This window comes from Pipistrellus kuhlii, unplaced genomic scaffold (assembly GCF_014108245.1).
Source record: "Pipistrellus kuhlii isolate mPipKuh1 unplaced genomic scaffold, mPipKuh1.p scaffold_m20_p_30, whole genome shotgun sequence".
In the NCBI taxonomy this organism is placed as follows: Eukaryota; Metazoa; Chordata; class Mammalia; order Chiroptera; family Vespertilionidae; genus Pipistrellus; species Pipistrellus kuhlii.
Window position 1 is genome coordinate 6,975,171 of NW_023425530.1, and position 26,353 is coordinate 7,001,523.

A 26,353-nucleotide genomic window follows, 5' to 3' on the forward strand; every position below is an offset into this window, starting at 1 on the left:
CCTCCACCCCCAATATTGCCAGGGGACCCAGGAAGTGGGGCTGGACCACATTAGAGGGCAGTCACCTGTGTGCCCCCAGCCCCACCCCAACCTCTGGAATTGTAGGGAGCAAATCAGGCCACACAGAGGGGCAGGATAAGTCGCTTCCTGGCTGGGATGAGGGTCTCCCAGCCCACACCTTTCAGGAACACTTCACCATCCGTGCCTTTGCCCCCCCAGCTCTTGTTAATCACTCAGTGAAATGTGCATGAAACTCTACCTGTGCCTGCCTGATAGGATCTCTGGGTACCAGCCTCCCTCCTGTCTGTGCAGCGCAGTCCCAGCCCCAGCCCCAGCCCCAGCCCCTAGAAGGCCCTGCTTGGCCACACCTGCTGGGAGGGGAGTGTTTATCCCAAGAGGGCAGCTGGGAGCTCTGCATCCACTGGGGGATTAGCTCCAAGGCTGCAGGTATAAATCTGCCCTCGAGCCCTGCTGTTTCCGAAGAGGTGGGCCAGGAGTGAGGAGCACAGGGCAGGGGGACGGACGGTGAGGTGGGCACCATGTTCTATGATTGCCTCTTCTCGGCTGCCCTTCAGCGTGAGTACCAGCCTGACCCCACTCCACTGAGGACAAAAAGGCTGGGGCAGTGGAGAGGGAGGGGGCTCTCAGCCACTGGCCCTCAAGGTCTTCTGGGGTCACTCCTCTAACCAGCTGCAATTCCTGTTCCTCCCAGGGCTACTGAGGTGGGAGGCCTGTCACTGCCTGGCCACACGTCCTGTCTGCTGGGAAAAGGGGGTTCGGCCCTCTGGGCCTCCACTGCCTCATGGCTTTCTAGTTACCCCTTCCTGTCTGGCTGTGGGATTAGGAGGGGGGCTACTTCTGGACGTAAGGGTCCTTTTGGCCCCCACCCCAATGAACATGGGCAGGGCTGGCCAGGGGCCAGGCAGGACTCTTGCAGAGACCTGGCTCCGTCAAGGGTCTGCCTCAGATTCTATCATCCCATCCACATGGGCTCAGACTCAGGGTGGGGGTAGGGGCAGAGGCAGAGCTGACCCTGCGACTCCTCCTCCCAGAAAGTGCCATGCGGGCCAGTGAGACTGTGTCAGAGGCCAGCCCAGGCTCTACGGCCAGCCAGACTGGAGTCCCCACTCAGGTGGTTCAGCAGGTGCAAGGAACCCAGCAGGTAGGACACACCCTCCCAGGGCCAGGTGGGAAGGGCGCATGAGGGAGGCAGTGGGGCTGTGGCTAAGGGTACCTGGCCTTCCCTCCCTGGTTCGCTGCCAGAGCCATCTGCGTACCTGTCCTTATCAAGATGTTCACTTCAGCTGCCCCTCCACCCACTTGGGCTGGTCCTCGTGGGGAAGTCAGCACGACTCAGGGCTTTCCTTTCTGCCCCCGCAGCGGCTGCTGATCCAGACGAGTGTGCAGACCAAGCCAGGCCACATGTCACCCCTCCAGCTCACCAACATCCCTGTGCCCCAGCAGGTAAGTCTGTCATGTCTGGCCCTGGCCCTCACTGCCTTCCCAGGGTGCAGAACCAGCCCTTGATGGCCTTCGGTGATCTGCCCTCAGATTGGCAGTAAGAAAGGTGGCTTGCAGTCCAGCCTGGTGCCCCAAGCAGAGAACCCAAGGCCAGTTTAGGTGCTGACAGCCTGTAGGCAGCACAGGGACTGCAAGGTTATAGGTGGCATGCTGGCCTATAGCCCAGGACAGTCCCGTCAGGTTCAAAGGTGAAACTCCCTGGACACAAACCCTGGTTCTGCTGCTTATGGGCTCCCAGACCTCAGGCAAGCACAATTGCTGTCCTGAGCCTCACTGTCAACCTCTGTGAAGTGGGGATAAGGACTGTGCTGCATCAGGGCTTGTCTGGGAGATTCTGTGAGCTAAGCATGCAGCACTGGGATGTTGTCTGGCTCAACACAGATGCTCGTTAATGCTCGTTAAAACTGTGCAGATTGTCATCAGTGAACTGTGGTCCTTCTCCCTCCCGGCTCCAGGCTCTCCCCACACAGCGGCTGGTGGTGCAGAGCACAGCCCCAGGCGTCAAAGCAGGCCAAGTCTCCCTGGCAGTGCATGGCACCCAGCAGGTGCACTCGCCCCCTGAGGTAGGTGGTGGCTCTGTCAGCTACCCTCCCACTTCCTTCTCCCCAGGTTAGCCATGTACCCCCATAGTATACTATATACATAGTATCCCGCCCCCCTCAGCCCACGTGTTCTCCAGAATCCTCCAGCCCTCTCCACTCCCAGCTCTGATACCCTCTTAGACCCCAGGCAGGATGGCTTGGCTGCCCGACTCCTGATCCTGCCACCTTCAGGAGGAGTTAGTGTCCTCCCCCACCCCAAGTTGAGATGGGCCTCAGCTCCAGCTCAGGAATGCTTCGCAGGAGGCACAGTAGGACCCTCTTCCTCTACAGGCTGGGTAGAGGCTCTTCCTCAGACCCCAGGGTGGAATCTGGGGACCCCCAAATATCTTCAAGAGTGTTAGAAGCAGGTAGGCAGGCCATGGGGCTGGAGCACGGGTGTCCCCATTAGGAGCTTAGGCTCAGACCCCCTGGCGCAGTCATTTTCTCCTGGAGGACCCTGGGAGACCCCCCGAGCCTTCTGTGCCCCGAGTTTTCTACATATAAAATAGATACCAGCATGGCCCAGGGCTCACAGGGGCTTACCCGGTGCCCAGTGCCACCACTCAGAGCTGTGTAGCTCTGGGGCATGTCCCTTGCCATCTGTGCCTCAGCGTATCTGGAAATTAGGTATTCCCTCGCTTGTCTTTACCTCAGGGCTGCGGCCTCTCCAGTTATGGAGGCAGCAGATGGCCTGGGCTGAGGCTGGAGACCAGCTCTCTTCACTGGGGAAGATGGTCTGCTCACCAGCACCTCTGGACTGAATCCCCAGCCTTACCCAGCAGTGGCCAGCTTGTGGCCAGGACTAGGCATTTGGGTGTACAGAATGCAGCCGGTTACCAGTTTAGGTGGTTGGGACATGCCCCCACTGGCTGTTGCCTCCCACAACAGCTCTTGGGGCAGCCCTTCTGAGAAGGGTTTTATCGGACATCACTCCATGTCTTCTTTCCTTGTAGCGGTCGCCAGTGCAGTCCAACAGCTCCTCCAGCAAGACGGCCGGGGCCCCCACGGGCACGGTGCCACAGCAGCTGCAGGTCCATGGCGTCCAGCAGAGTGTCCCTGTCACCCAAGAGGTGCCAGGCCAAGGCGGGCGGCAGCTGGGGCGAGGGGTCCTGGCCAGGCAGCCTCTGTAGCCTTCTAGGGCTGTGAGAGCTGGGCAGATGGGAGTCCTGCCCCCTGGAACTTGGGCAAGCGCTTCTGCCTCTCTCCAGACCCAGCATCCTACTCTCAATAATGGCTTCTGTCCTGGAGCCTAGGGGCAGTGTGGGTGGAGCTGCTGTGAGGATGAAGTGTGGTCCTGTGGGAGGCACCTCGCCCTGAGCAGGTGCTGGAAACAGCTTTGAGAAACAACTTTGATCTCTTTGGGCCGATTTGCCTGGAGGAGCCCCAAGGCCAAGTCCTGGCTCACTCCTAAGAGACGCAGTGAGAGGCCCTGGCCTCCAGTCCGCTCCAGCATTCTGGAGGAGGTGGTTCCCAGGGTAGGCTAGGTGAGAGGGAAGGGTGGTCTGTCATCTGGTGGTTATCAATGACCCTGGTGCATTCCCAACCCTCAGAAAACCAGAGAAAAGCATAGATCCTCTCCCCAAAGGAAAGCAGAATTGTACCCCAAAGGAATCAGATATTTTGCCTGGCACCACAACCCCTCTGAATATCCAGTCCTGGGTTCGAGTCTGTGCCCCACCACTCATCATTCCCCACCCACCCCACCCCACCCCAGCCTCTGTCCCTCACTGTTCCCCGAAGGTGATGCCTGAATTCCCACCATAGCATGGAAGTAGGACAGTGGGAATCCCTGACATGGAGTGCAGGATAAGCCTGAGGGGAGTGCAGCTAGAGAGCAGGGCCTTCCTCTGTCAGTTTCCAGTGCCTCTCTCAGCCCTATCACTTCCCCTCAGCCTTGCCTTGCCGAGCCCGGCTCCACACCTGTAACTGTGCCCAGGGTCAATGTGGCAATGAACCTGGAAGGCACTTGGGACAGGGCCGGCTGTGGAAAGTTGGAGATGGTGGCCTCTTTCTCACCAGGTTGCTCCCAGGCTTATATGAGTGCGTATGGGCAGGGGATGGGCTTAGGATGGGCTTGCCACCTTCATTGCCACTGTTACCGTGGTCTGATTCCCTTTTCCCTCCCCAGAGGTCTGTGGTCCAGGCCACTCCACAGGCACCCAAAGCCAGCCCAGTGCAGCCACTCACTGTGCAGGGGCTCCAGCCAGTTCACGTGGCTCAGGAGGTACGTGTAGCTCCCCCACCTACATCTGGGCAGACTGGGGCTGCTCCTGGGCTGGACGGGAAGGTTGCAGGCCCCTCAGGCCGCAGGGAGGGAATAGAGCGCCCCCTGGGGCTCCCCCGCTGGCTGTGGGCTTCCCTTTCCCTGGCACCTGGCATCTCAGGGCCCAGGTTTTGCTAAGAGAATAACCTGGGGCCCCATCTCCCTTAGTCAACCAGCAGAGATCTTCTGGTCGGGCTGCTGCGTGAGCTCAGCATCCCGGCGGGCAGAGGCCGGAAGCCCCTGGTTACCCCGCAGCGTCTCTTGTTTGTCCTCCAGAGCTCAGGCAGTCAGTTTCCCGCTAGGAAGGCAGAGCAGCGAGAGCGCAGGCCCACACCGCCGCCAGAGCCGCCACCCCGGCCGCCCACGCCCACGCCCGGGCCCGGCGCGCTGGCCCCGGAGCCGGCGCTCCAGCCTGCGTGCAGCGGCGAGGCCCCGCCGCTAGGCAGCCCCGAGCTGCCGCCGCCCCATTACGATCCGGGCGCTGAGCAGTGGGTGGAGCTGGTGGGCGTGCTGCCCCCTCACCTGCTCCTGCCGCAGCAGAAAGTGGTCCTCGAGCCACTGCCCGGGCTCCCAGCCCCAGCCAGCCCCGACCAGAGGGTCAGGATCCAGAGAGTCCCCCAGGTGCTAGTGTTCGGCTCGGCTGCCACGGCCCTCAAAGTAGGTGGAGGGGCAAGGGGCGGGCGGGCGGGGGCGGGTTCCGCCGACCCCGGCCTGCGCCCGGCCCCTTAGGCCCTGGATACCCCCTCCACCCTGGACACCCCCTCAGGCAGCCAGTCCTGGGGTCCCACCTTTGACTTCCTCCCCAAAGCCAGTTGCAGGTCCCGGCTCCATCCCACAGCGGGGTGGGGTACGTAATTCCCGCCCCTAAAGCCCTGTAGGAAGTTCCAAGTTCCATCCTACAAACTGGGCCCCACTCCCAGACCCTATCTCTGCCCCTAAGTCCCGTACTGGATTTCCGGGTCCCACCCTGCAAACCAGGGGTCAGTCCCTAATGCAGACTCCATCTATGAGGCCCTGTCTATAGTTCCAGGCTCTGGCTTGAGCCACAGCCTGGTCCCAGTGGTTGGCTCTGCCCCTGGGGTCCAGCTTTCACACCCACAGTAGAACCCTGTCTGGGCTTCCTTCTGTCCTCCCCCTCAGACCCCACCCTTGCTGCCCCCAAGTAGAGCAGAGTCCTAGCTGCTGACACAGCCCTGCCTGATTCCCAGCCCTGGCAGAGGCCGCAGCTCCTGGGCTCTGACCCCTGGGCCTGTTGATTGTGTGTTCAGAGAGCCCAGAAGTGCAGCCTGCCAGCCTGGGAGCCAGGTGACAGGGAGGCTGGGTTGCTCTAGCCTTTCCGGGGCGGAAGAGGAGGAGCTGGCTGACCTCTGACCCTCCGCATGCTGTCTGTCCGCGGCAGGTGCAGCAGCTCCAGCAGGTGCCTGTCCCGCATGTGTACTCCAGCCAAGTGCAGTACGTGGAGGGCGGTGATGCCAGCTACACGACCAGTGCCATGTGAGTGGGGTGACAGCTGGGGGAGGAGACGGTTAGGATCATAGGTCTGCTCGGGACCCCCCAGGACAGGACGGGAGGGCCCAGTCCTCAGGGGACCAGCCAGCCTTCAAGGCTTCAAGTGACAGACAGATGGTGGGTGCGCCCCGGGGGCAGCCACCAGCCACAGGCAAAGGTGAAGCAGGCAGGACCCCTGTAGGTTGGGAAATGGATCCAGCAAAACCTACGGCTTAGAGTCACATGGGCCTGGTTTTTAAGCCTCCCGCACACACAAAAAATTTTAATTGAAAATTTCACAAGATAAAAATTTCTAAGGAACATGGAATGTTAAACAGTGAAAAAGAAATTGCCTTCACTCTTTAACTGCCACCTTGCCCAGGGCGGGCACTCTGACCCATTTTTTTGTTTCCTCCCAGAGATAATCTGAGAATAGAAACTTCCCTTTCTTTGTTCAGAAATAGAGGCAGCATGTTCTACCTCTTCTTTCTTTCCTCAATATGTAGCTCAAATCTTGTCCTCTCTTTGCTCATATGGGTCCCGGTTACCCTTTTTCAATACTGTGAATACTCCACTGTACAAATATAACATGAACAAAAAAGCCAGACCCCACCCAGCTGACACACAGGACTTCCACCCCCTGGGACTGCGCATGGCACATCAACACCTGGCACTTCGGGCAGATGTGCCCCAGCCCCAGCCCGGGATCCTGGACCTGCCACCTTCCCTCTTCCATCCCCAGAGTAACAATTCCAGGACTGTAGTTGTTATTGTTTCCGTTTTTAGAAGTTTCATTAGGTTTTCTTTGCATTTTTCTAGCTTTTTCCTTTTATCTCTGCCTCTCTGCCACCTTTCCCGGTGGGCATGACGCTGGCGGTCCCTGGGTCGTGATGCTGTGGCTCCCCTGTGGCATGGCACCTGAATCATGGTTCTCGGTATCCAGCTATCTCACAGTGCTGCTGGTTACATTCTGATGCTGCCAGCCTCCTCGCTGTGCATTTAACCGCACTGCCAGGGACCTCAGGGGCATATTGTAGAGAGGAGACAGGCCCCAAGGGCCACTAGGACGTGAGAATCAGAGCTGAGCCATGAGGGTGGCTTCACCTGCTTCCCTTGCTAGTGTCTGTCCCTTGCTTCTGTTTGAATTCTTCCCTCGGTGATTACAGTGTGTGTGATACTGTGTGGCCCATTTAACCATCAGGTGTTTCTTTTCTACATGAAGTTCTTGGGGCACTGAATCTTCAGTCTCGTCCTCACAGAGGCTCATTACTGGATTCCCAGCTCTTGATGGGCCTTGATCCCTAGTAAAAGCCACAGCCTCTGTGCCTCTGCCCCTGTCCAGGCCAGTACCAGAGACGTGCACATTCGCTCAGTCAGTCATTCAGCAAGTGGATGCCATATTTTTTTGGAATGAGTGATGCATGTGGGGGACTGGAGCAGGCTGTGGTCCCTGCACTGGAGTGTGTGAACACTTGCTGTACCAGCTCAGGTCACCACTCGTTTGGTAGATGTGGGCCTGGGCATTTGATCGAGATCTACATCCAGGTGTCTAACGTGCAGGGCCTCTCGCCTCCTGCGGTCAATCTCTCACCACTCTTGGACCCCCCAGCTCCCTCTCCTGGCTGCCCCCAGGAGCCCCTACAGATGGCATACAGATGGCAGACGTAGATAGGAAATTCAGCTGAACCTCCCCTCTCTTACCAACATACCGTCTGCACCATTCCCTCTTTGTTCACTAATGGAATGTTATGAAACTTGTCCTTTGGCAGGATCATGAGAGCGTCCTCCTCCACCCTCCTCTCACCCCTAGGATTCCATCACCTTTTACTTAACAGCCCGCTGAAGATAAACACAGTCACTTTTACTCTCTCGCGACAATTAGCAGCCTTGTAGCAAGGCTTCCTTCCTGCTTCCTCATGAGTTGGCTCCCACAGCACCTTCTAAGCCCGGCCATCCCGTTCTGGCCTTCGTGTCTCTCTGGATTTGTAAAATGTAACGTTATTTTTAATCAGTAATATGTTGAGAGGGCTCAAAAATGAAAACTATGTCCAATGATGTCTAGTGAGACAGTGAGAGAGGTGCCCCCTCCCAACCCCTCTCCACCCACTTGAGCCAGCATCATCTGAGACAGGTCCTGGGATAGCTGGAGGAGAACTCTCCAGGGCAAAATAGGTTGCTTGATAAAAAAAAATTTTTAAAAATGTATCTGCAACAGGGTGGCCACTGGATCCCTAGTAAAAGCCACAGCCTCTGTGTTCTGCACCCCCTTCCCATCTTGTTCTCCTCCGGGGCATTTACCACCTTCTGCAGTGCCCTCAGTTTACCTCTGCATTAGGCTTCTTTTCTGGCTCCCCCACTAGGACATTAACTCCCCTAGGTGGGGCCTATCTTTGTCTCACACACTGTGGGTCCGCAGTGCCTAGTACAGTACCGTACCAGTGCCCAGTAAGCGCTCAATAAATTTTTTCTGGATTGAGCGAAGTATGTGACCTGTTGCAAGTTAACTAGACCTTTTTTAGAAAATAATCTTTGGGAGACGGTTTGTTTGTTTTATCCTCACCCGAGGATATGTTTTTTTATTGATTTGTTTTAGAGAGAGAGAGGAAAGGAGAGAGAAAAATATCAATGTGAGAGAGAAATATCGATCAGTTGCCTCCCATACACGCCCCAACCAGGGATCGAACCTGCAATCTAGGTTGTGCCCTGACTGGGAATTGAACTCACAACCTTTTGGTGTACAGGACGGGATGGCCCTCCCATCCAAACCACCCGCTGGGCATGTAGCCCTTTTGTTTTAGCTTTCTCACACGTGAGCTGGTGACTCCCGTGTGGATTCAATGAAAATGTGCCCATGGAGCACTTGGGGTGGTGCCTGGTCTGACACTTAGGCTGTGGCTTCTCGCTCCAATCCTGGAAGCCCACCCCTGTGGGAACTCCCTCCCTCCGGCCCCTCGTTCCCCAGCTCTTGCCTCTGACTCCCCTCCTTCTGCTTTGTTCTCAGCCGTTCCAGCACTTACCCGTACCCTGAGACCCCGCTGTACACGCAGACAGCAGGCACCAGCTACTATGAGGCTGCCGGCACGGCTGCCCAGGTCAGCACGCCGGCCACCTCCCAGGCAGTGGCCAGCAGTGGCTCTGTGCCCATGTACGTGTCTGGCAGCCAGGTCGTCGCCAGCCCCACCAGCAGCGGGGGCGGGGCCAGCAACAGCAGCAACGGTGGCAGTGGTGGCAATGGAGCCGGTGGTGGGGGCAGTGGCGGAGGCAGCAGCGGCAGCAGCAGCGGAGCAGGCACCTACGTGATTCAAGGTGGCTACATGCTGGGCAGTGCCAGCCAGTCCTACTCCCATACCACCCGTGCCTCACCAGCCACTGTAAGTACCAACCCTGGCCCCTGAGGAGGCAGGTGGCGAGACCCCTCAGGCCCCTAGGTAACCTGGCACCATGGTGCTCAGATGAAGATGGCCTGTGATTGAATTATTACTGTTTGGCCTTAGACAAGTTATTCAGTCCCTCTGAGCCTCAACTAATATGCATGAAGCTTTTAGAGTGGTACCTCAAGAAGTGTCACTCTGATTATAATTGATAATAGCAGATAGATAGCAAGGAGAGGGAGTGGCAGCACTCATTGTTTGTTTTCTTGTATGTGTCCTGACTGGGGATCGAACATGCAACCTTGATGTAGTTCAACAATGTTCTAACCAATGAGCTACCCAGCCAGGGCTAGTCTAGTTTTCCTTAATGCTGGTGTGACCCACTAACCGACTTAATGATTCCCTAATGGGCCCTCGCCCGCCGTTTGCAGACATGCTGCACTGGAAGAGTGCTGTCCAATAGAAGGTTCTTGGTGATATAAATGCTCAATACAGAGGCCTCTGGCCACACGTGGCTATTAAGCGCTTGGAATTTGGTGGGGGTCACCAAGGAACTGAGTTGAGTTGCTTTCTTTAAACTATTTTGACACAATGTTAGAGGCACAGGAAACTGCAAAAATAGTAGAGATCCCATGCGCCCTTCCCCAGGTTACCTCTGCTGGTTACATTTGACGTAACTGCAGTACAGTATCCAGGGAGGCAGCTCGCATTGCTGTAGTGTGGTGTCTGCTGCTGTGTGTGCAGACTTGGGAGACCACTACCACAGCCAAGATGCAGAACTGTTTCAGCACCACGAAGGTCTCCCTCGTGCTAATCCTTCCCAGTCATCCCGCCCTCCTCCCTCCCGACATCCCAACCCTCTGCAGCCTCGGATCTGTTCCCATATCTGTATTGTCATTTTGAGAATGTCTGTGAATGGAATCTTACTGCCTGTGATCTTTCGACATTGCTTTTTCCCACTTAGCATAAATTAAATTTGTATTTAATAAGAAAACCCATATCCATTACATATGGGTTTCTTTCTTTTTTTAAAAAAATATATATTTTATTGAGTTTTTACAGAGAGGAAGAGAGAGGGACAGAGTTAGAAACATTGATGAGAATCATCGATCAGCTGCTGCTTGCACATCTGCTACTGGGGATGTGCCCACAGCCAAGGTACATGCCCTTGACCAGAATCGAACCTGGGACCTTTCAGTCCGAAGGCCGATGTCTATCCACTGAGCCAAACTGGTTTTGGCTTAAATTTGTATTTAAATAGCTAATGTAGCTGACAGTGACTATATTAGACAGTGTGGTTCTAGAGAGTTGCCATGCGTCATTGTGATAGGATATGCCCTACATCGTGGTTGTCAGGTTCACAATTGGAAATAGGTACAGAGAGCACTAAACAATGAATACTACAATCCTGCCTTATCCATGTGGGATTTGTTCCAAGACCCCCAGTGGATACCTGAATCCTACATATACTGTGTTTATTCCTACATATGATAAAGTTTCATTTATAAATTAGGCACAGTCAGGTATTAACAACAACGACATATATAAAGTAGAATAATTATAATAATACTGGAAGCCCGGTGTATGAATTTGTGCACAGGTGGGGTCCAGCCTGCCCTGATGTGGGGGGTGGGGTGATCAGGGGTGGGGCCAGTTAGGGGGGAGGGGCCACGGGCATTTGATGGGCTGGCCCCACCCCCTGGTTGAACTCCAGCCAAACTCCCAGCCAAGGGGACAATTTGCATATTTCCCTTTTATTAGATAGGATATTGTAATAAAAGTTATGTGAATATGGTCTCTCTCAAAATATCATATTGTACTGTACTCACTCTTCTTGTGGTGATGAGAGCTGATACAGTGCCTACATGATGAGATGAAGTGAAGTGACGTATGTGACAGTGTCTTAGGCTCCTGCTGACTTTGTGACCTCTCACCTCAGTGATCCTGTCATTGAGCCATGGCATTGTCAGTGTTCGGATGTCAGGGGCAGACAGTGTTGATGGCTGGGGAAATTGAATATTTTTGGACTGTGGTTGACCTGGGGGAGCTGAAACTGCAAAAAGCAAAACCCTGGATAAAGGGATGATACGGTAGCAATTCTTAGCAACACTCTTCCATCTCCACCCGGCCCCAGGTCCAGTGGCTCCTGGACAACTACGAGACGGCCGAGGGCGTGAGTCTGCCACGGAGCACTCTCTACTGCCACTACCTACTGCACTGCCAGGAGCAGAAGCTGGAGCCCGTCAATGCCGCCTCCTTCGGCAAACTCATCCGCTCTGTCTTCATGGGCTTGCGCACCCGCCGTCTGGGCACCAGGTGGGGCCACGAGGACCACCCACTCCAAGTTACCCAGGGCCTCGGTTACCTCTCCCATGCCCTACTCACTCCCCTGCCCTGCTCACTCCCACTGGACTCTGTACAGCTTCCCACCCCAGGGCCTTTGCACCAGCTGTGCCTTCTGCCTTGTGTGCTTTTTCCCGCCTCCACTCAACCACCTTTGGTCCCCACTGCAGCCTTCCCCTGCCTCTCTGACCTCCTACCCTTCACCTTTCCTGCTTACTTTTTCTCTTAGTACTTCCCATTGTCCAACATGCCTTTTATGTTACTTCCCTTGTTTCTTTTCTGTCTTCCGATGTTGAAATGCATACATCTTGCCAGTGCCGGGGCTGCACACAATCAGTGCTTAATCAAGGCTGAGTCAGTGAATTCACACAGGGAGGAACGGGGAGCCATTCCAGGAACCCCCCTTCCCTGCCTCTCTTTTGCAACCCCCGTGCCTATGCATGCATCTCTGTTTCCGTTCTCGGCTTCAGCATCACCTCACATAACCTGAGCAAAGTGCTGCATTTCTCTCTGCCTCCATTTCCTCATCTGTCCAAGCAGCCTTCGTAGGGTCGGGATGAGGAGCATGTGGATTTGTATGTGCGCAGAGCTCAGAACAGCACCGAGCATGTTCTTATGACTAGTGATCAACAAGTCTTTGCTGTGGAATGTCTCTCTCTCCCCCCGCCGCCCCTGCTGTGGGCTCTCTTTGGGCCCCCCAGCGGGTATGATGTGAACCATGAACCTTCTGGTGGATGCCTAGTGGCCTCCCCAACCCAGTCCTCACCTTCCACCTCGCTCTCAGGGGCAACTCCAAGTACCACTACTATGGCCTGCGCATCAAGGCCAGCTCGCCTCTGCTGCGGCTGATGGAGGATCAACAGCACATGGCCATGCGAGGCCAGCCCTTCTCACAAAAGCAGAGGTAGGAGGCCAAGCCGCACCCTGCACTGATGGGTGGAAAAGGGTGTTCTGGCTGACCCCCACCCAATTGCCCACCCGCCCCTTCTCCCCCAGGCTCAAGCCCATCCAGAAGATGGAGGGCATGACCAACGGCGTGGCCGTGGGGCCGCAGCAGGCCGCCGGGCTGTCAGACATCAGCGCCCAGGTCCAGCAGTACCAGCAGTTCCTGGGTGAGAGCCCCCTGGCCTGTGGGCGGGGCCTGGGTCAGGGTTTGTGCTCCCACATGGTTCACTTGCCCCCCCTGAGCCTTGTCATCGCCCGCTGCACGGGGGGGGACACTCCTGCTTGGTAGGAAAATGGCAACCACTTCATCAGATCCCAAGATAAGGCTCCAAGGAGACAGGCAGGAGGGAACAGAGGGCCTCATGGTGTCCCTTCCTGCCCCCAGATGCCTCGAGGAGCCTCCCTGAATTCTCAGAGCTCGACATCCAGGGCAAAGTGCTGCCCGAGGGCATCGGGCCTGCGGACATCAAGACCTTCCAGGTCCTGTACCGGGAGCACTGTGAGGTAGGGCGCCTGGCAGGCAGGGGGAGTGAGGAGGGCCACGCTGTCCACCAATGGCCCTAAATGCTCAGCCTCCCCAACAGGCCATCGTGGATGTCATGGTTAACCTGCAGTTCACCCTGGTGGAGACGCTGTGGAAAACCTTCTGGAGGTACAACCTCAACCAGGCCAGTGAGGCACCAACACTGGCCGTGTGAGTCCCTGGGAGAGAGCGGGGAGGAGGGGGGAGGACTCTGTGAGTCAGTAACCAGGGCTGGGGTGGCTGGACCTCAGGCATCATGCAGGAATGGGGGTGCCTGCCTGGCTCCTGCAGTCGGTGAGGTAAACATGGCCTTCTGACCCCCCCTCCAGAGTGTGTATAGGTCTGACACTGAGTGCATGGGATGGGGTGCCCCCCTGAATCATTCCTTCCCTGCAATAGGTAGGTGGGTGCCTGTGTCCCGTTATAAGACCCCATCGGACCCAGACGCACTGAGTCTATGTTGGCCTGACCTTAAGGGTTAGGCAGAGGCAGGGGCACTTGCCTGACCCAAGACGGTGTGTCTGCAGGCAAGACGAGGCTGAGAAGCGGCTGCCCAAGGCCAGCTTGGTGCTGCTGTCCAAGTTCGAGCCAGTGCTGCAGTGGACCAAGCACTGTGACAACGTGCTCTACCAGGGCCTGGTGGAAATCCTTATCCCTGACGTGCTGCGGCCCATCCCCAGTGAGTGCCCTGCTGCTGCCCCCGCAGCCCCACCCCGCCCCCTCAGTCCTCATCAGCGCCCACTGCCACCCACAGGTGCCTTGACCCAAGCAATCCGGAACTTTGCCAAGAGCCTGGAGAGCTGGCTCACTCATGCCATGGTGAACATCCCTGAGGAGATGCTGCGGGTGAAGGTGAGGGTGAGGGGCCAGCCTGGGTTCAGCCTAGCTTTTCCTCCCAGCCGCAGGGCCGAGGTCTGGGGCTCTTGCTGGGTCTCAGTACCTCTGCCCAAAAGGGCAATAAGATTTATCCCCATGGCCGAAACCGGTTTGGCTCAGTGGTAGATCATCGGTCTGCGGTCTGCGGACTGAAAGGTCCCAGGTTCGATTCTGGTCAAGGGCATGTACCTGAGCTGCGGGCACATCCCCAGTAGGGGGTGTGCAAGAGGCAGCTGGTCGATGTTCCTCTCTCATCGACGTTTATAGCTCTATATCTCTCCCTTCCTCTCTGTAAAAAATCAATAAAATATATTAAAAAAAAAAAAAAAAAAAAGATTTATCCCCATGCCTGTCCCCTGGGAGTGAGCTTTCGGTGTTGTCTTTCCAAACTGGCTTCCTCAGTTACCCATTTCTGAAACAATACCTCACAACGCAGAGTCTTAAAAACCAACTGCAGCCCTGGCCGGTGTGGCTTAGCTGGTGAGTGTCATCCTATATACAGAGAGGTTGTGGTTAGGTTCCCGGTCTGGGTGCGTTCGGGAGGCAGCTGATGGATGTTTCTCTCTCACATCTATCTTTCTCTCTTACTCTCTCTAAAATCATTGAGCATGTCCTCCCGTGATGAGTTAAAAAAATAAAAACAAAAAAAACTGCAAACTTGAAGTCATTTTCTTCAGACAACCTCAAGAGAAAGTGCTTTAAAGTATTCAGAAATAGATAAAATCTTTCTTTTTTTTTAAGGAGTTATACTGATAAGGAAACAGAACAATAGCTCTCTTTATCAATGCTACACATTCACTAACTACTTAGATGTGAGGAATTAGATGGTGTGTGCTTGCCCTTGGGCAAAAAGGAAAAAGAAAAAAAGAGTGTGTTTTTTTTGTTGGTAAATGCTAACAAGCCAGCTAAACAAAGCTGATGTCTAAAGAATCGCCCCTGGAAACGCCAGGCACAGGGCAGGGCAGGGGGCCTGTGGGGCGAGAGTAGCAGCTGGATCCAGTGGGAAGCCCTTCAGAACTGGCAGGACCCGTGCATTCATTCATTCGTTAAACACACATCTGTTACCTGCCCACTGTCCGCCCAGCGTGGCTCTTCATGCTGGCGGCACACAGTGACCGACATGAACAAAACTCCACCTTGGACTCGACATTCGCTGGAATAGTAAAAACATAATAGAATAAAAATTTACTGAAGCAATGCCCTTTCTGGGCAGTGCGCTCAGATTTTCTGTTGTGTCCTTTCATAATAATAATGGTGATCAGACATAAACCATTGATTTGGGTTTTTTTGGACCCATGCTTTGGGTAGGTGGATACCCCAGATTTGAAATTTCCAACCTCTTGATCTCCCAACAAAAGCAACGAGTATACCCCCATCCTACTTAGGAGGCAAAAAAAGGGGCTCAGAGAGGTTGCAGTGAGTGTGGGTTCCGGAAGCCACCACCCCCACCCCCTCGCCCCCAGGTGGCGGCTGCGGGCGCCTTTGCGCAGACGCTGCGGCGGTACACGTCCCTGAACCACTTGGCGCAGGCGGCGCGCGCTGTGCTGCAGAACACGGCGCAGATCAATCAGATGCTGAGCGACCTCAACCGAGTGGACTTCGCCAACGTGCAGGTGAGCGCAGGGCGGGCAGGTGAGAGGAAAGCCATGCTGGGAGCGCCTGGATTGGCGGCTGAGCCGGGGGACGCCCTCCCGCTGTGCCCAGGAGCAGGCCTCGTGGGTGTGCCGCTGCGAGGACCGGGTGGTGCAGCGGCTGGAGCAGGACTTCAAGGTGACGCTGCAGCAGCAGAACTCCCTGGAGCAGTGGGCGGCCTGGCTGGATGGCGTCGTGAGTCAGGTGCTCAAGCCCTACCAGGGCAGCGCCGGCTTTCCCAAGGCCGCCAAGCTCTTCCTCCTCAAGTGGTCCTTCTACAGGTGCGCGGGGCGGGCGGGGCCCGGGGGCCCGGGCCAAAGCGGGCTTAGGCGGTCTTTTATGAAGGCAGGTGTCTTTTATTTGGGGGACAGGGGGGCCGCTAGGGCCTTCCACTCTTACTGGTGCACACCCCACAGAAGCGGGGGGGTTGGGGGGGGGGGGGAACAGGGCCAGGGCCAGGGCAGCTGGGCCTGCTGGATCCTGCAGCGGGGAGGTGGGGACAAGGGGCGGAGCGGCGGAACCGGCCTCACGCCTCCTCCCCGCTACCGCCCCAGCTCCATGGTGATTAGGGACCTGACCCTGCGCAGCGCGGCCAGCTTCGGCTCCTTCCACCTCATCCGGCTGCTCTACGACGAGTACATGTACTACCTGATCGAGCACCGAGTGGCTCAGGCCAAGGGAGAGACCCCCATCGCCGTCATGGGCGAGGTGCGCAGGGAGCGCCGAGGGTGCGGGCGGGGCACCCCTTGGCGGGACCCTCACCTTTTCTCCTCTCTCCTCCTCCCAGTTCGCCAACCTGGCCACCTCGCTGAACGCCCTGGACCCAGACAAAGGTAGGCGAGGCTTGTCCCTGTGGGAGGGGGCGGGCGCGGGCTCGGGTGAAGGAGGCACCTGCGGCAGGGGCTGGGCCGCAGCACCCTGCACTGAGTGGTTCTGGTCCACGTTCCCCAGATGAGGAGGAGGAAGAGGAGGAGGAGAGTGAGGATGAGCTGCCGCAGGACATCTCGCTGGCAGCGGGCAGCGAGTCTCCCTCTCCTGCGCTGGGCCCTGAGGCTCTGGAGCCTCCGACCAAGCTTGCTCGGACGGACACACGCGGCCTCTTCGTGCAGGCGCTGCCTTCCAGCTAAGCCCGCAGCCTCCCGGCCCCGCCCCGCCCGCCCCCTCCGCCCCTCCACTCCAGGGTCCCTCACAGCTCCTGTGGCTTCGCTGTCCCCACTCCAGCCTCTGCCAGGGTGGGGAGGGGGCCTCCCAGACAGGGACGTCAAGGGGGTCCTCACCCCCTATAGGACCGGCACAATCACAGGCCGGGTAAAGCCACAGCTGCAAACTGACACAAAAGACGTGCCTTACGGAACCCGCCGCTGTGCCCAGGTGCCCTTTGGGCAGCAGCCTGGCCTCTTGACCCGGAAGGCAGCAGCCTCCCCCCACCCCTCAGGGGGCAGGCAGGCAGGCCCCCTTCCCTGTTAACTTATTCAGCTCGCTGGCTTTGCACAGCCTGTCCTGGGCCCAGCCCTGAGCCCCGGGTGGGCACAGGTGGGCAGCACCTAGGGATCCCCCACTGTCAGCAGCAGCCCCGGGACCCCTCCCCCAGCAACCCCACCGCCCCCTCCTCCTTGGTATAAGTGCAATTAAAGCCGTGGGTGTCGCATCTTCTCCAGAGCTGGGTTCTCCCTTGCCCCACAGCCTAGAGGGGGCACTGCCCGGCCCAGCTCTGGGGAAGGCAGCCTGGCTCTAGGGAAGGCTGCAGGGGGCACGGCCCCCAGCTTCCAAAGAGCAGTGGGCTGGGCCTGGTGCCGGAGCCTGGAGGGACCTGCTGCGGGCAGCAGGGCCCAGAAGTAGCCTGCCCTCAAGGCCTGGGCTCCACTCGCTCAGATCCAAGACCACCACCCCCATCCCCCCACCAGTCCCGCCCCGGCTGGTCTGTAATGGAACCTCCGTGCTTCTCCCTGCCGTGCGCCCGCCCCCCTCATGACTATTGTGCGATTTGTGAGTGCCGCCCAAGCAGAGTCGGTAACTTGGGTTTTTTTCCAACCATCATGGCCTTATCTGTTCGGTTTTCTCAGTGTTTTCAACCTGTGAGATAGATGTTTATGGCAAAAATCACACACAAAAAAAAGAAGAAAAAAAACCTGACCTGTTGTGTAAAAATCACTATTTTGTGTGCTCCGCAGTGCTGCAAGCTTCGGGGTGGCCGCCACTCCCCTCCATGCCCTCTGGCCTCCCCTCCCAGCAGTGAAAGTGTGGTAGTCTAGTGTGCCAAGCGTTTTCTACCTTTTTGTAGTCTTTCTTAAAACAATAAATTCCGCTGTGATATTTGGCTACCGCTGACTTGAGGGCCTTGCCGGGGGCTGGGATGAGGACTTCGGGGCTCCAGCCGCCCTGATCTCAGTAAAGGGAACTCGGTGACGTTCAGAAATAAAACATTTATTACATGAAGAGGAACAATTGGGGGGGGGGGGGGAGAAGAGGATGACCACGATGTTGGCCACCTCAGGGGGGAGAGGCTGGAGGCAGGAATCGGGGTCTATTCGGCTTCCCAGGGGGGCAGTGTCCACACCTGTCACCCGGGAGGGGATACACAAGGAGCAGAGACCACACCCCGTGCAGGGTAAAGGCTGCACTGGAGGCTGGTGGGATGGGACTCCCTCCCTCTGCCCTTCCCACTTAAATAGGCATAAATAAGAAGCATCCAGCCCCTCGGGCCACCGGGCTGCCCGCCCAGCCCCTCCCACAGCCTAACACTGGCGCGGTCGGTGGCGGCCAGCTCCGGGCCGCGGAGGTAGTTGGAGTGTGTCCAGGCCGGCAGACCCTCACAGCACGATCCATGTGTACCGCTCGCTGTCTGCCAGAACCTTCAGGGAGCACCCTGTGGGGAAGGGTTGGACAGACCATGGAGTGTCTGAAGGCCCAGCTGTGAGATGAGTCCCCCTCTTTCCCAGAGCTGATTTGGGTCCAGAAGGTTCTGGAAGGCAGGGGCCCTGCTGTGTTATCTCTGCCGCCTGCCTGCAACCACCGAACACATGCCTGCTGAATAAATAAGCAAATGGCGGGAGGTCTCCAGTGCCCACCTGTCGTGCCCTCTCTGAGCTGGCCCCCGCATGCCTGGCCAGGCTGCCCTCCCCTCACCCCTCTTCTGTGCCATCCACTCGCACAGCCACCGTGCTGGTCCACTCAGCAACCCAGGAGTCAGTGTCTCCTCGGGCTGCCTGGCACTGGGATAGCCACCCGTCCTGTCATCGGGTCACAGGGCCCACCTTTGTGCAACGCCTCGTTAGTCATCCTGTTGACATAGCGGCCGCTGCTCTCGGGCACCAGCCACTTCATGACCATGTCCACACAACTCTTGCGGTATGAGCTCCAGACACTGCCGCTGTGGGCGAGAGGGTGAGGGATCTCGTCACTCTGGCCCCACCCCCGGCCCTGGCCTGAGCCCAGCCTTACCTGGTCTGCCCTTTGACTTCCGTGAGATCACCCACGCTGACCGTCACAAAGATGCCCGTGTTGAGGTCCCATGCCACCTTGAGGCTGGTATGGTAGGTCTTTGGTCTACAGGTGGGTGGGAAACGGAGAGAAAGGGGTAGGACCACCATACCCATGAACCAGGACCCAGGCTGCCCCAAGGGGCTTTGTCTGTGGAGCAGTAACTAGAGTACCTGACCCAGGTTTGGGGTGAGTCTTCTCACACCCCCACTCTCCTGCAGGGAAGGGTCTCAGTGTGGCCCCTGCCCACTCACCGGAGCTGGCCTTCCTCAGTTGGGGATGGGAATGCCAGCAGCAGCAGGCCAATGTTGATCAGGACCTGGTTGGTTTCTGGGCAGACCTGGGGGACGAGGGGTGGATGGTGACAGCTATTGAGGATGACCGTCAGAGCAGAGAGGTCCAGAGCCCGCTTTGTCCCACTCCTGGGCCCACCTCCAGGATGACGATGTCATAGTCGCTGAAGGAACAGAACTGGTGGCCCCAGGTGGCATCATGGCGGATGACTTCGTTGATGACATACTCAAAGTCCAGCGTGAGCTGCTCCACTGTCAGGTACTGACCCTGCGGGCAGGGGGAGGAGGGGTAGAGGGAGGGCAGTGCCCAGTACTGCCCTTGCCGGCTCCCTGGGGCTGCCCCTTGTTCTGTCTGCTGTAGCACCCACCTGTACAGAAGCCCGCTCCCGCATGGGCCTCAGACTTCGGCCACGCAGATCGGTCACCACAAAAGGCAGGGAGATCTTGTCATCCTCGAACTCTGAGGGGCAGGAAGAGGCAGTGGGGGTGGGGGGAGGCCTGAGGCCCACTCCAGACCGGCCTCCCAGGCCCGGGGCCCTGCCTGCTGGGTGGACTCCCTGCTCACCATCCTCTGGCTCGGTCCCTTCGCCGGACCCCAGCACGTAATACAGCTTCGTGTAGTTGACGTAGCCGGGCTCGGGGGCTGGCTCCTCCGCTGCAGGGGGGCTGTCCTGGGGCGCTACCTCTGCACCTGGGGCTGCAGGCCCAGCGGAGGGGCGGCAGCAGCTGCCGGAGGGCCCCGTGTGGGAGGGTGGCTGAGCTTCCTCCGGGGTCCCACCCTTGGCCTCTTTGGCCCTGCGGAAGATGTCGGCCACAAACTCCTTGGCTTTGGCGATGGCGGGTGAGGGCTCAGGGACCCCAGAGGGACGGGTGGAGGCCACTTCGGGACAGAGGCTGGGGAGGGCCAGGGGCACCTCTGGGCTCTGGGGCCCAGGGGGGCTGGGAGGGGCCTGGGGGTAGGCGGTATGGTCATACAGGACTTGGCAGTCGCTGCTATCGCCTGGAACATAAAAAGAGACGTGGGGGTTGGAGTGAGCCCATGCCTCTGCCCCACCCCGGGAGGTTCTACAAGCCTATGCTGCCAAAACCGGTTCGGCTCAACGGATAGAGTGTCGTCTGGTCAAGGGCATGTGCCTTGGTTGCGGTTATTTCCCCAGTAGGGAGTGTGCAAGAGGCAGCTGATCAATGACTCTCTCTCATTGATGTTTCTAACTCTCTCTCCCTTCCTCTCTGTACAAAATCAATAAAATATATTTAAAATAATAATAATAATAATAATTATAAATAAAAAATAAAAAAATAAAAGCCTATGCTGTATGATCCGTATGAAGCAGATCATATAGCACAGCTTTAGGCTTTATGATCTTTATGATCTTAAAAGGCATCTTGTACGTGTACGCCCAGGAGCACACTCATTCTATGATTCGTGAGCATCTCCTGTATGCCACACAGAGGACAAGAGTGAACAAGACTGAAAACATCCCTGTCTTTGGGAAGCTGACAGTCTGTGGTGACAGCAGATAAAAGCCACATAAAAACAAACAAACAAAAGGAAAACAGCCTGGCCCATGTGGCTCTGTGTGGAAAGGTTGCTGGTTCAATTCCCAGTCAGGGCACATACCCGGGTTGCGGATTTGGTCCTGGGTTAGGGAACATGCAGGAGGTAGCCAAATGCTCTTATACTGAATATCTCTCCCTCTCCCTTTCTCTCTAAAAACCAATAAAATTTAAAAAACAACAACAAAGCAAAACAAACACACAGAAAGTCACATCCTGGCAGGGTGGCTCAGTCTATTGAAGCATCGTTCTATACATCAAAAGGTGGCAGGTTCGATCCTAGGTCTGATACCCCCTGGGGCAAACGATCGATGTTCCTCTCCCCCTCCCCCTTCCTCTCTAAAATAAATAAAAATACTTTTTCTAAACAAACATCCTCGGGTGAAGATTCTTCAAAAAGCCACGTAAGTTTGAGAGTTTACTACACTCCATCCTCCCCAGGGAGCCAGGCGGTGGCTCGGCATCGAGAGCCCCACCACTCACTGAACTAAGCAGCACCAGAGCCAGGCCCTGAGCCCAGCCTGTACCCTCTCCTTTGGACCCCGCCCTGTCCAGCAGCAATGGGGCTGAGGGTGGGATGGTTCTCGGTTCACAGAAAATTGTCCAAGACCACATCACACCACACGATAATCCGAGTCCATCAGTGCACACTGGTCCACCAGCACAGCCAGGTCAGAACTCTGTGAAAATACCTCCTCCGGCGAGATGAGTGTCCAGACATCAGTGACAGTGCCCCTGCCCTGGCTGGTGCACATGGCTGAGTCCTGTCTGACATGGTCCTTCCTAACAGGACCCACCCTGAGGGCAGGGAGCACCGGCCCACCAGGACAGGCTCATGAGAGGATTGCAGCTTAACCAGGGCAGGCCTTGCCCACAAGGGCACAGGTGACCAGGGCACGTCTGATGGGCCCAGACACAAGATGCCCTGGTTCTGGCTGGTTTGTGGGCTCCATTTTTTTTTATTTTTTTTTTCAAATGCTAAGAGGAAGTTTATTTAGAAAGTTCCAGAGCTAGTAAAGTGAGCCCGCTGGGTTGCACAGGCTCAGGAAACAGGGCTTTGGAGCTTAGGAGGAAGGCGAAGGTAAGGGACTGGGGGTGGGGATGGGGGTGAAGGGAGGATGGGAAAGGCATGAGGGAGAGCGCACTTGTGTGCTGTTTTAGACACTCGGTCCGCTCTCCATGCCCACAGCCTCCTGCAGCAGGCGACCCTCTGAACGTTAGTGGGCATCTTTTTAATTGACTGCATTCTTGCAAAATTGAGACATTTCTAATTTATGTGTGTTATTCTGTTCTAGAGCTTGTATTTCTTTTGCATTTGCAAATGGCTTTTGAGACATGCTCACTGGGCAGGATACTGGAGCTCACACTGAGTCTGCTGATCCCAGGGTCGTACCCACCCTGTTGCCTCCACATCCCAGGAATGGACACCAGGTGACCGCCAGCTCCCACCACCACAGCTGTGGACATGCCAGGCACAGGGCTGTGGGCCTGTCACACTCTGTCCCCACGCAGCTGGGAGAGCTGTGGAAAGCCGACAGGCTCCATAGCCAGAAGCCAGCGGCATTACCCAGCTTTCTGACAATTGCCCTCTGTCAAGGGACATCACCTGCTGATTGCCACTGCTACTTGTGATTACCAAAGATGTCAGAGGTAATCTGTCCACTCACCACTCCCTACAATTCTGAATGAACGTTTCTCCTTTTGAGAAGGCAGTACTATGTGGTCCAGCATGATAGCTGCTGGCAAATGTGACATTCCTTTGTTTGTTTTTTTAATGTTTTTATGAATTTCAGAAAGGAAAGAAAGGGGAGAGATAGAAACATCGATGAGAATCATTGGCGGGCTGCCTCCTGAACTAGGGATCAAGCCTGCAACCCGGGCACGTGCTCTGACTGGAAATCAAACTGACCTCCTGGTTCAGAGGAGGTGGCCGGCCCAAGTGCCTTTAAACCTAACTAAACTGTTCAAACAGTTCCGTGGTCACACGGGCCTCTGCCGTGTTTCTACTGGCGGCGGCTGTAGCGGACACAGGTACGGGAACACCCAGCCCCACTGCTCTAAGGACAATGCTGGCTGAGGCTGGGTCTGCGTCCTAGCACTCCCACTCTGCGGCTGTGACCTTGGATGAGGCACTGCTCCCAGCCTCAGTTTCTTCCTGTCACACAAACGCTGTGCCTGTCCTCACGACCGGGGGCCTACCTGCCGAGTGAACGGAGACAGCACAAGCCACCAGGGAGTAGCTGGTGTTGAGCAGAACCACCTGGTCCTTCTTGAGCTGAAAGGCGGGCTGGAAGGTGGGGAAGGGGTACACCACCTGGTACTTGGTGTGCAGCATGAAGCCATGTCGCAGGCACTGCGCGCTGGGGTCGCCTGCAGGGACACAGCCACGGGCTCAGTCGCCACCCTGCAGGAAGGAAACGGGCAGCCCCAGCCCTGAAGCCCCCCAGCCCCTCACCTGGATGGGCCCGGCTGGCTTCCCGGCAGGCGGCGCAGTGGCCGGACGGTGGCACAGCCACGGTGCTGATGTAGATGTCTCGGTGGTTCTCGTCACTCATCATCATCATGTTCATGAGCATCCCATTTGCCGAGCGGGTGCTGGGGACAAGCAAGCCTCAGCTGCCTGGTCCCTGTGCCCTCCCCTAGCCAACCTCAGCCTCCCCATCTCTGAGTCTCACTTGAAGCCAAAGACGATGACCTTGGAGGCATCGCTGGGCCACTCACACACAGTCAGGTACAGGTCACTATAGATCTCCTCGTCCTGGAAGAGCCGCACCTGCCGGATCTGAGCGGCACAATTGTGTCAGGGCAGCGTCAAAGCGGATGGGTCCACAGAGGCCCACCCGAGGGCATGCTGGGCTGGAACTGAGGCTGGCAGAAGCACCCCGAGCAGCCTCCAGCCTGCATCCCTCTGCCTTCCTGAGGACGGGCTGGGAGACAGTCCACAAACGGGAGAGACCGAAGGCTGGGCCCAGGCCCTGTCCCAGCTCCCATGCCCCTGAGCTCATGTATAAACTGGGCTAAGAGCACCCGCATACCTGGAGTAGGGACGGGGTTGGGGAGTCGAGGTCAGGGCAACACACTTGGTCTTATAACAAAGCTAATGAATCCCACCTGTAGACACCAAGTTCTATGGACTGTACATGCCGAGTTGAACCTCATAAAATTACCATTATTTACTCATTTTCAACTCTTAACAATGGCAATTTCATGTGGTTTGACCTAACATGAGCCTTGACCATGACCCAATGAGCACACTCTCCATTTTCTGAAGAAGGAAACTGAGGCTCAGGGGTGGCGTGACCTGTGCGTGAGCCTGGCCCTACCAGCTTGAGCTTGCTGTGCACGTTGAACTCCCACCAGTACAGGTGGTAGATGTAGAAGGAGAAGTCGTCGTCTCCGCTGCTGCTGGTGTAGGAGAGCACGTACCGGCCGCACTTGGAAAAGCCCAGGAAGATGTGTCTGGCAGGGCAAGGGCAGAGGGGCCAGGTCAGGGCCGGCCTGTCCCCCGCCCCGCCGCCCCCGGCCCGGCCTTAGCCTCACCCTGCATAGAGGAAGTCCTCATCCACGATGCTCTTAAGGGAGACGCAGACCCTGGGTGGCAGCTTCCGGAAGAGTCGAGGGGAGAGCTGCCCGCTGATCTGGGGAAGGGCGGCCAGGACTCTTTAAGGCACCACTGGACAGAGGCCACCTGCAGTCCCCCAGGCCCCTCACCCAGGGAGAACAGCACGGAACCCACACCTTCCAACCATATCAACCAAGGTGGCCCAAGCTCTGGAAGGTGAGATTGGCTAGGGGAGATAGGTAAGCTGGACTCCCCTTGAGCCACCCTCGCCACCACGGACCCAGGCCACCATCCCAGACCCACACTTCTTCAGCATCGGGGTCCCTCTTGCCAAGGCCCCAGACTCTGAGGACAGCACTGGCATCACCCCCTTTCCCCAGGAAGGTTCCCCGGTCCCCCCTGCCCACATCTGCCGGCCACCTGGCTGCCTTCCTGCAGGCTGCCTCATGGCACACTGAGCTGTGGGTGTCCAAAACTGCTAAGAAGGCTGGCATGGGGGCTTGACCAACTGCACTCACCTGTCCTCAACCCCTAGCCTAACCATGGGGTGCTCAGGCCCCTTGGGACAGCTGTGGCCTCAGCTGGGGACCAACCGAGGCAGATAAAAGGGTGGCGCTGGGGCTGATCAGTGACCTTCCAATTCCTTCCTGATTCCCCTTCTCCATTAACTTGGCCCTCTTTAAACTCACTCCTTTGTCTCTCAGCTTTAAGGAAGGAAGGGTGCAAGGTGATCTGGGCACCCTGGGTCCTGCTACCCAGTCTGACAGGAGATAAACAGTCCTGCCCTCAAGCAAGCCCACTCCAGTGGGAAAGAGACAGCTGCCTGGGGAGCTTGCGGGCCGGTGGGGGAAACAGCCCAGCCCTCAAGGAGACCCTAGTCTGATGGAACAGCCCTGCCGGGAAGGCTCAGCCCCACAAGGAAGACCCGCCACCCAGATGCCCATCCAGGGAGCTCCCAGGCTAAGGGCGGAGGCTGTCCCCGCCCTGGAAGCTCCAGTCAGAAGGAGGAGACACGGCCGTCTTCACGCTCCCAGCCTAACTGACAGGGCACACTCCCTCCCCACCCACCGCGGCTCAGCCCTGGCCTCACTGCTGCTGGCCTGACCACGGATGCACAGCCCTCTGCCCTCCCGGAGCTCCCAGACGGATGGGGCAGAGACCCTGGCTCCCTGGAAATGTACAGTCTGATGGCGAGAAGAAAAAAAAAAAAAAGGAAAAAAAAACCCTGCTCAGGTGGCCCCCGTCGGAGGGGGAAGCCCAGGCCCCCGCAGGGAGCCACCTCCCATTCAGCGGGGGTGGCGGCAGCAGGTACAGCGGCTCCGGCTCCGGGAGGTCCGAGCAGCACAGAGAGGGGATCGCCGAGCGGAGGGAGCGCCAAGCAGGCGGCCAGGGCTCCGCCGAGGGGGCGCGGAGGCTGCACGCCGGAGGGGCCGCGGGAGGAGGGTTTTGAAAGGAGGCTACCCCGGGATCGCCCCCTTCCTCCTGGTCCTCCCCTGGCTCCTCCTGCGGCGCCTCCATCCGAGCTCCGCGGCCGGTGCCCCGCCTCCCACGCCTCCACCCCAGTCCCGACACAGCCCCCGCACCCGAGCCTTCTCCCCGGGGCGCCGCCCGCTCCCTCCCTCCCTCCCTGCGAGCCCCCTACCCGGGACTCCGCCCACAACCCCTCACCCCGCAAACGCCCTCCCTCCGCTTCCCCCGTCGCTCTTCCGCACCCTCAGGCGCGCGCCATCCGGGCTCCGGGCCTCACCTTGACTCGCTCCAGCTGCTTGAGTACGTGCTCCCGCCGCCGCCCCGCCGTCCGCTTCCCCCCGGCGCCCCCGGTGCCGCCGCCGCCACTCCCGGCCCCGCTGTTCCGCTCCGATTTCGAGCTGGGCGCCATTTTCATCCCCTCCCTCCACTTCCGGAGCAACCGGCCTCT

General features: G+C 57.6%; 2 protein-coding genes across 13 annotated transcripts in view; one reads left to right on the forward strand and one right to left on the reverse strand.

Moving 5' to 3' along the window:
* RFX1 (regulatory factor X1) overlaps positions 1–17,864 on the forward strand; it is a 32,193-nt gene extending 14,329 nt beyond the window's left edge. For 3 of the 11 annotated variants that reach the window (XM_036459985.2, XM_045589302.1, XM_036459987.2), the window contains 20 exons: positions 1,053–1,162; positions 1,381–1,464; positions 1,977–2,084; positions 3,056–3,172; positions 4,231–4,326; positions 4,642–5,022; positions 5,765–5,859; positions 8,855–9,224; positions 11,359–11,540; positions 12,352–12,471; positions 12,564–12,679; positions 12,898–13,016; positions 13,097–13,206; positions 13,563–13,714; positions 13,790–13,887; positions 15,375–15,524; positions 15,616–15,824; positions 16,098–16,251; positions 16,331–16,376; positions 16,495–17,864. In XM_036459985.2, the coding sequence (XP_036315878.1) occupies positions 1,053–1,162; positions 1,381–1,464; positions 1,977–2,084; positions 3,056–3,172; positions 4,231–4,326; positions 4,642–5,022; positions 5,765–5,859; positions 8,855–9,224; positions 11,359–11,540; positions 12,352–12,471; positions 12,564–12,679; positions 12,898–13,016; positions 13,097–13,206; positions 13,563–13,714; positions 13,790–13,887; positions 15,375–15,524; positions 15,616–15,824; positions 16,098–16,251; positions 16,331–16,376; positions 16,495–16,670 (2,993 nt within the window). In that variant the 3' untranslated portion in view covers positions 16,671–17,864. The remainder of the gene's footprint in view (positions 1–1,052; positions 1,163–1,380; positions 1,465–1,976; positions 2,085–3,055; positions 3,173–4,230; positions 4,327–4,641; positions 5,023–5,764; positions 5,860–8,854; positions 9,225–11,358; positions 11,541–12,351; positions 12,472–12,563; positions 12,680–12,897; positions 13,017–13,096; positions 13,207–13,562; positions 13,715–13,789; positions 13,888–15,374; positions 15,525–15,615; positions 15,825–16,097; positions 16,252–16,330; positions 16,377–16,494) is intronic. The other 8 variants (XM_045589303.1, XM_045589304.1, XM_036459989.2 and 5 more) reach the window with 8 other exon arrangements.
* Positions 1,104–26,353, reverse strand: DCAF15 (DDB1 and CUL4 associated factor 15). 2 transcript variants are annotated; one of them, XR_006743066.1, is made up of 15 exons: positions 26,183–26,353; positions 24,414–24,511; positions 24,197–24,332; positions 23,549–23,655; positions 23,329–23,468; positions 23,073–23,243; positions 19,882–20,316; positions 19,685–19,776; positions 19,456–19,584; positions 19,278–19,363; positions 18,985–19,089; positions 18,798–18,913; positions 18,304–18,409; positions 3,166–3,189; positions 1,104–1,115 (listed from the first exon to the last, which is right to left on the reverse strand). XR_006743066.1 is itself a non-coding variant. In XM_036460003.2 (13 exons), exons 1-13 carry the CDS (start codon positions 26,318–26,320, stop codon positions 18,354–18,356), a joined length of 1,809 nt encoding a protein of 602 aa, XP_036315896.1. In that variant the 5' UTR covers positions 26,321–26,353; the 3' UTR covers positions 17,952–18,353. The 2 variants fall into 2 exon arrangements, 1 of the variants encoding a protein (XP_036315896.1); XM_036460003.2 differs by lacking the exons at positions 1,104–1,115; positions 3,166–3,189 and having other exon boundaries at positions 17,952–18,409.

What these genes read in the sequence shown, in the direction of transcription:
- DCAF15 (XM_036460003.2), bottom strand. Translation starts at nt 26,320, where the DNA reads ATGAAAATGGCGCCCAGCTCGAAATCGGAGCGGAACAGCGGGGCCGGG. An exon ending in AGCAGCTGGAGCGAGTCAAG is followed by an intron (nt 24,512 to 26,182) that starts GTGAGGCCCGGA and finishes GCCCTTCCCCAG; the next exon opens with ATCAGCGGGCAGCTCTCCCC. An exon ending in AGCCAGCCGGGCCCATCCAG is followed by an intron (nt 23,244 to 23,328) that starts GTGAGGGGCTGG and finishes GTGTCCCTGCAG; the next exon opens with GCGACCCCAGCGCGCAGTGC.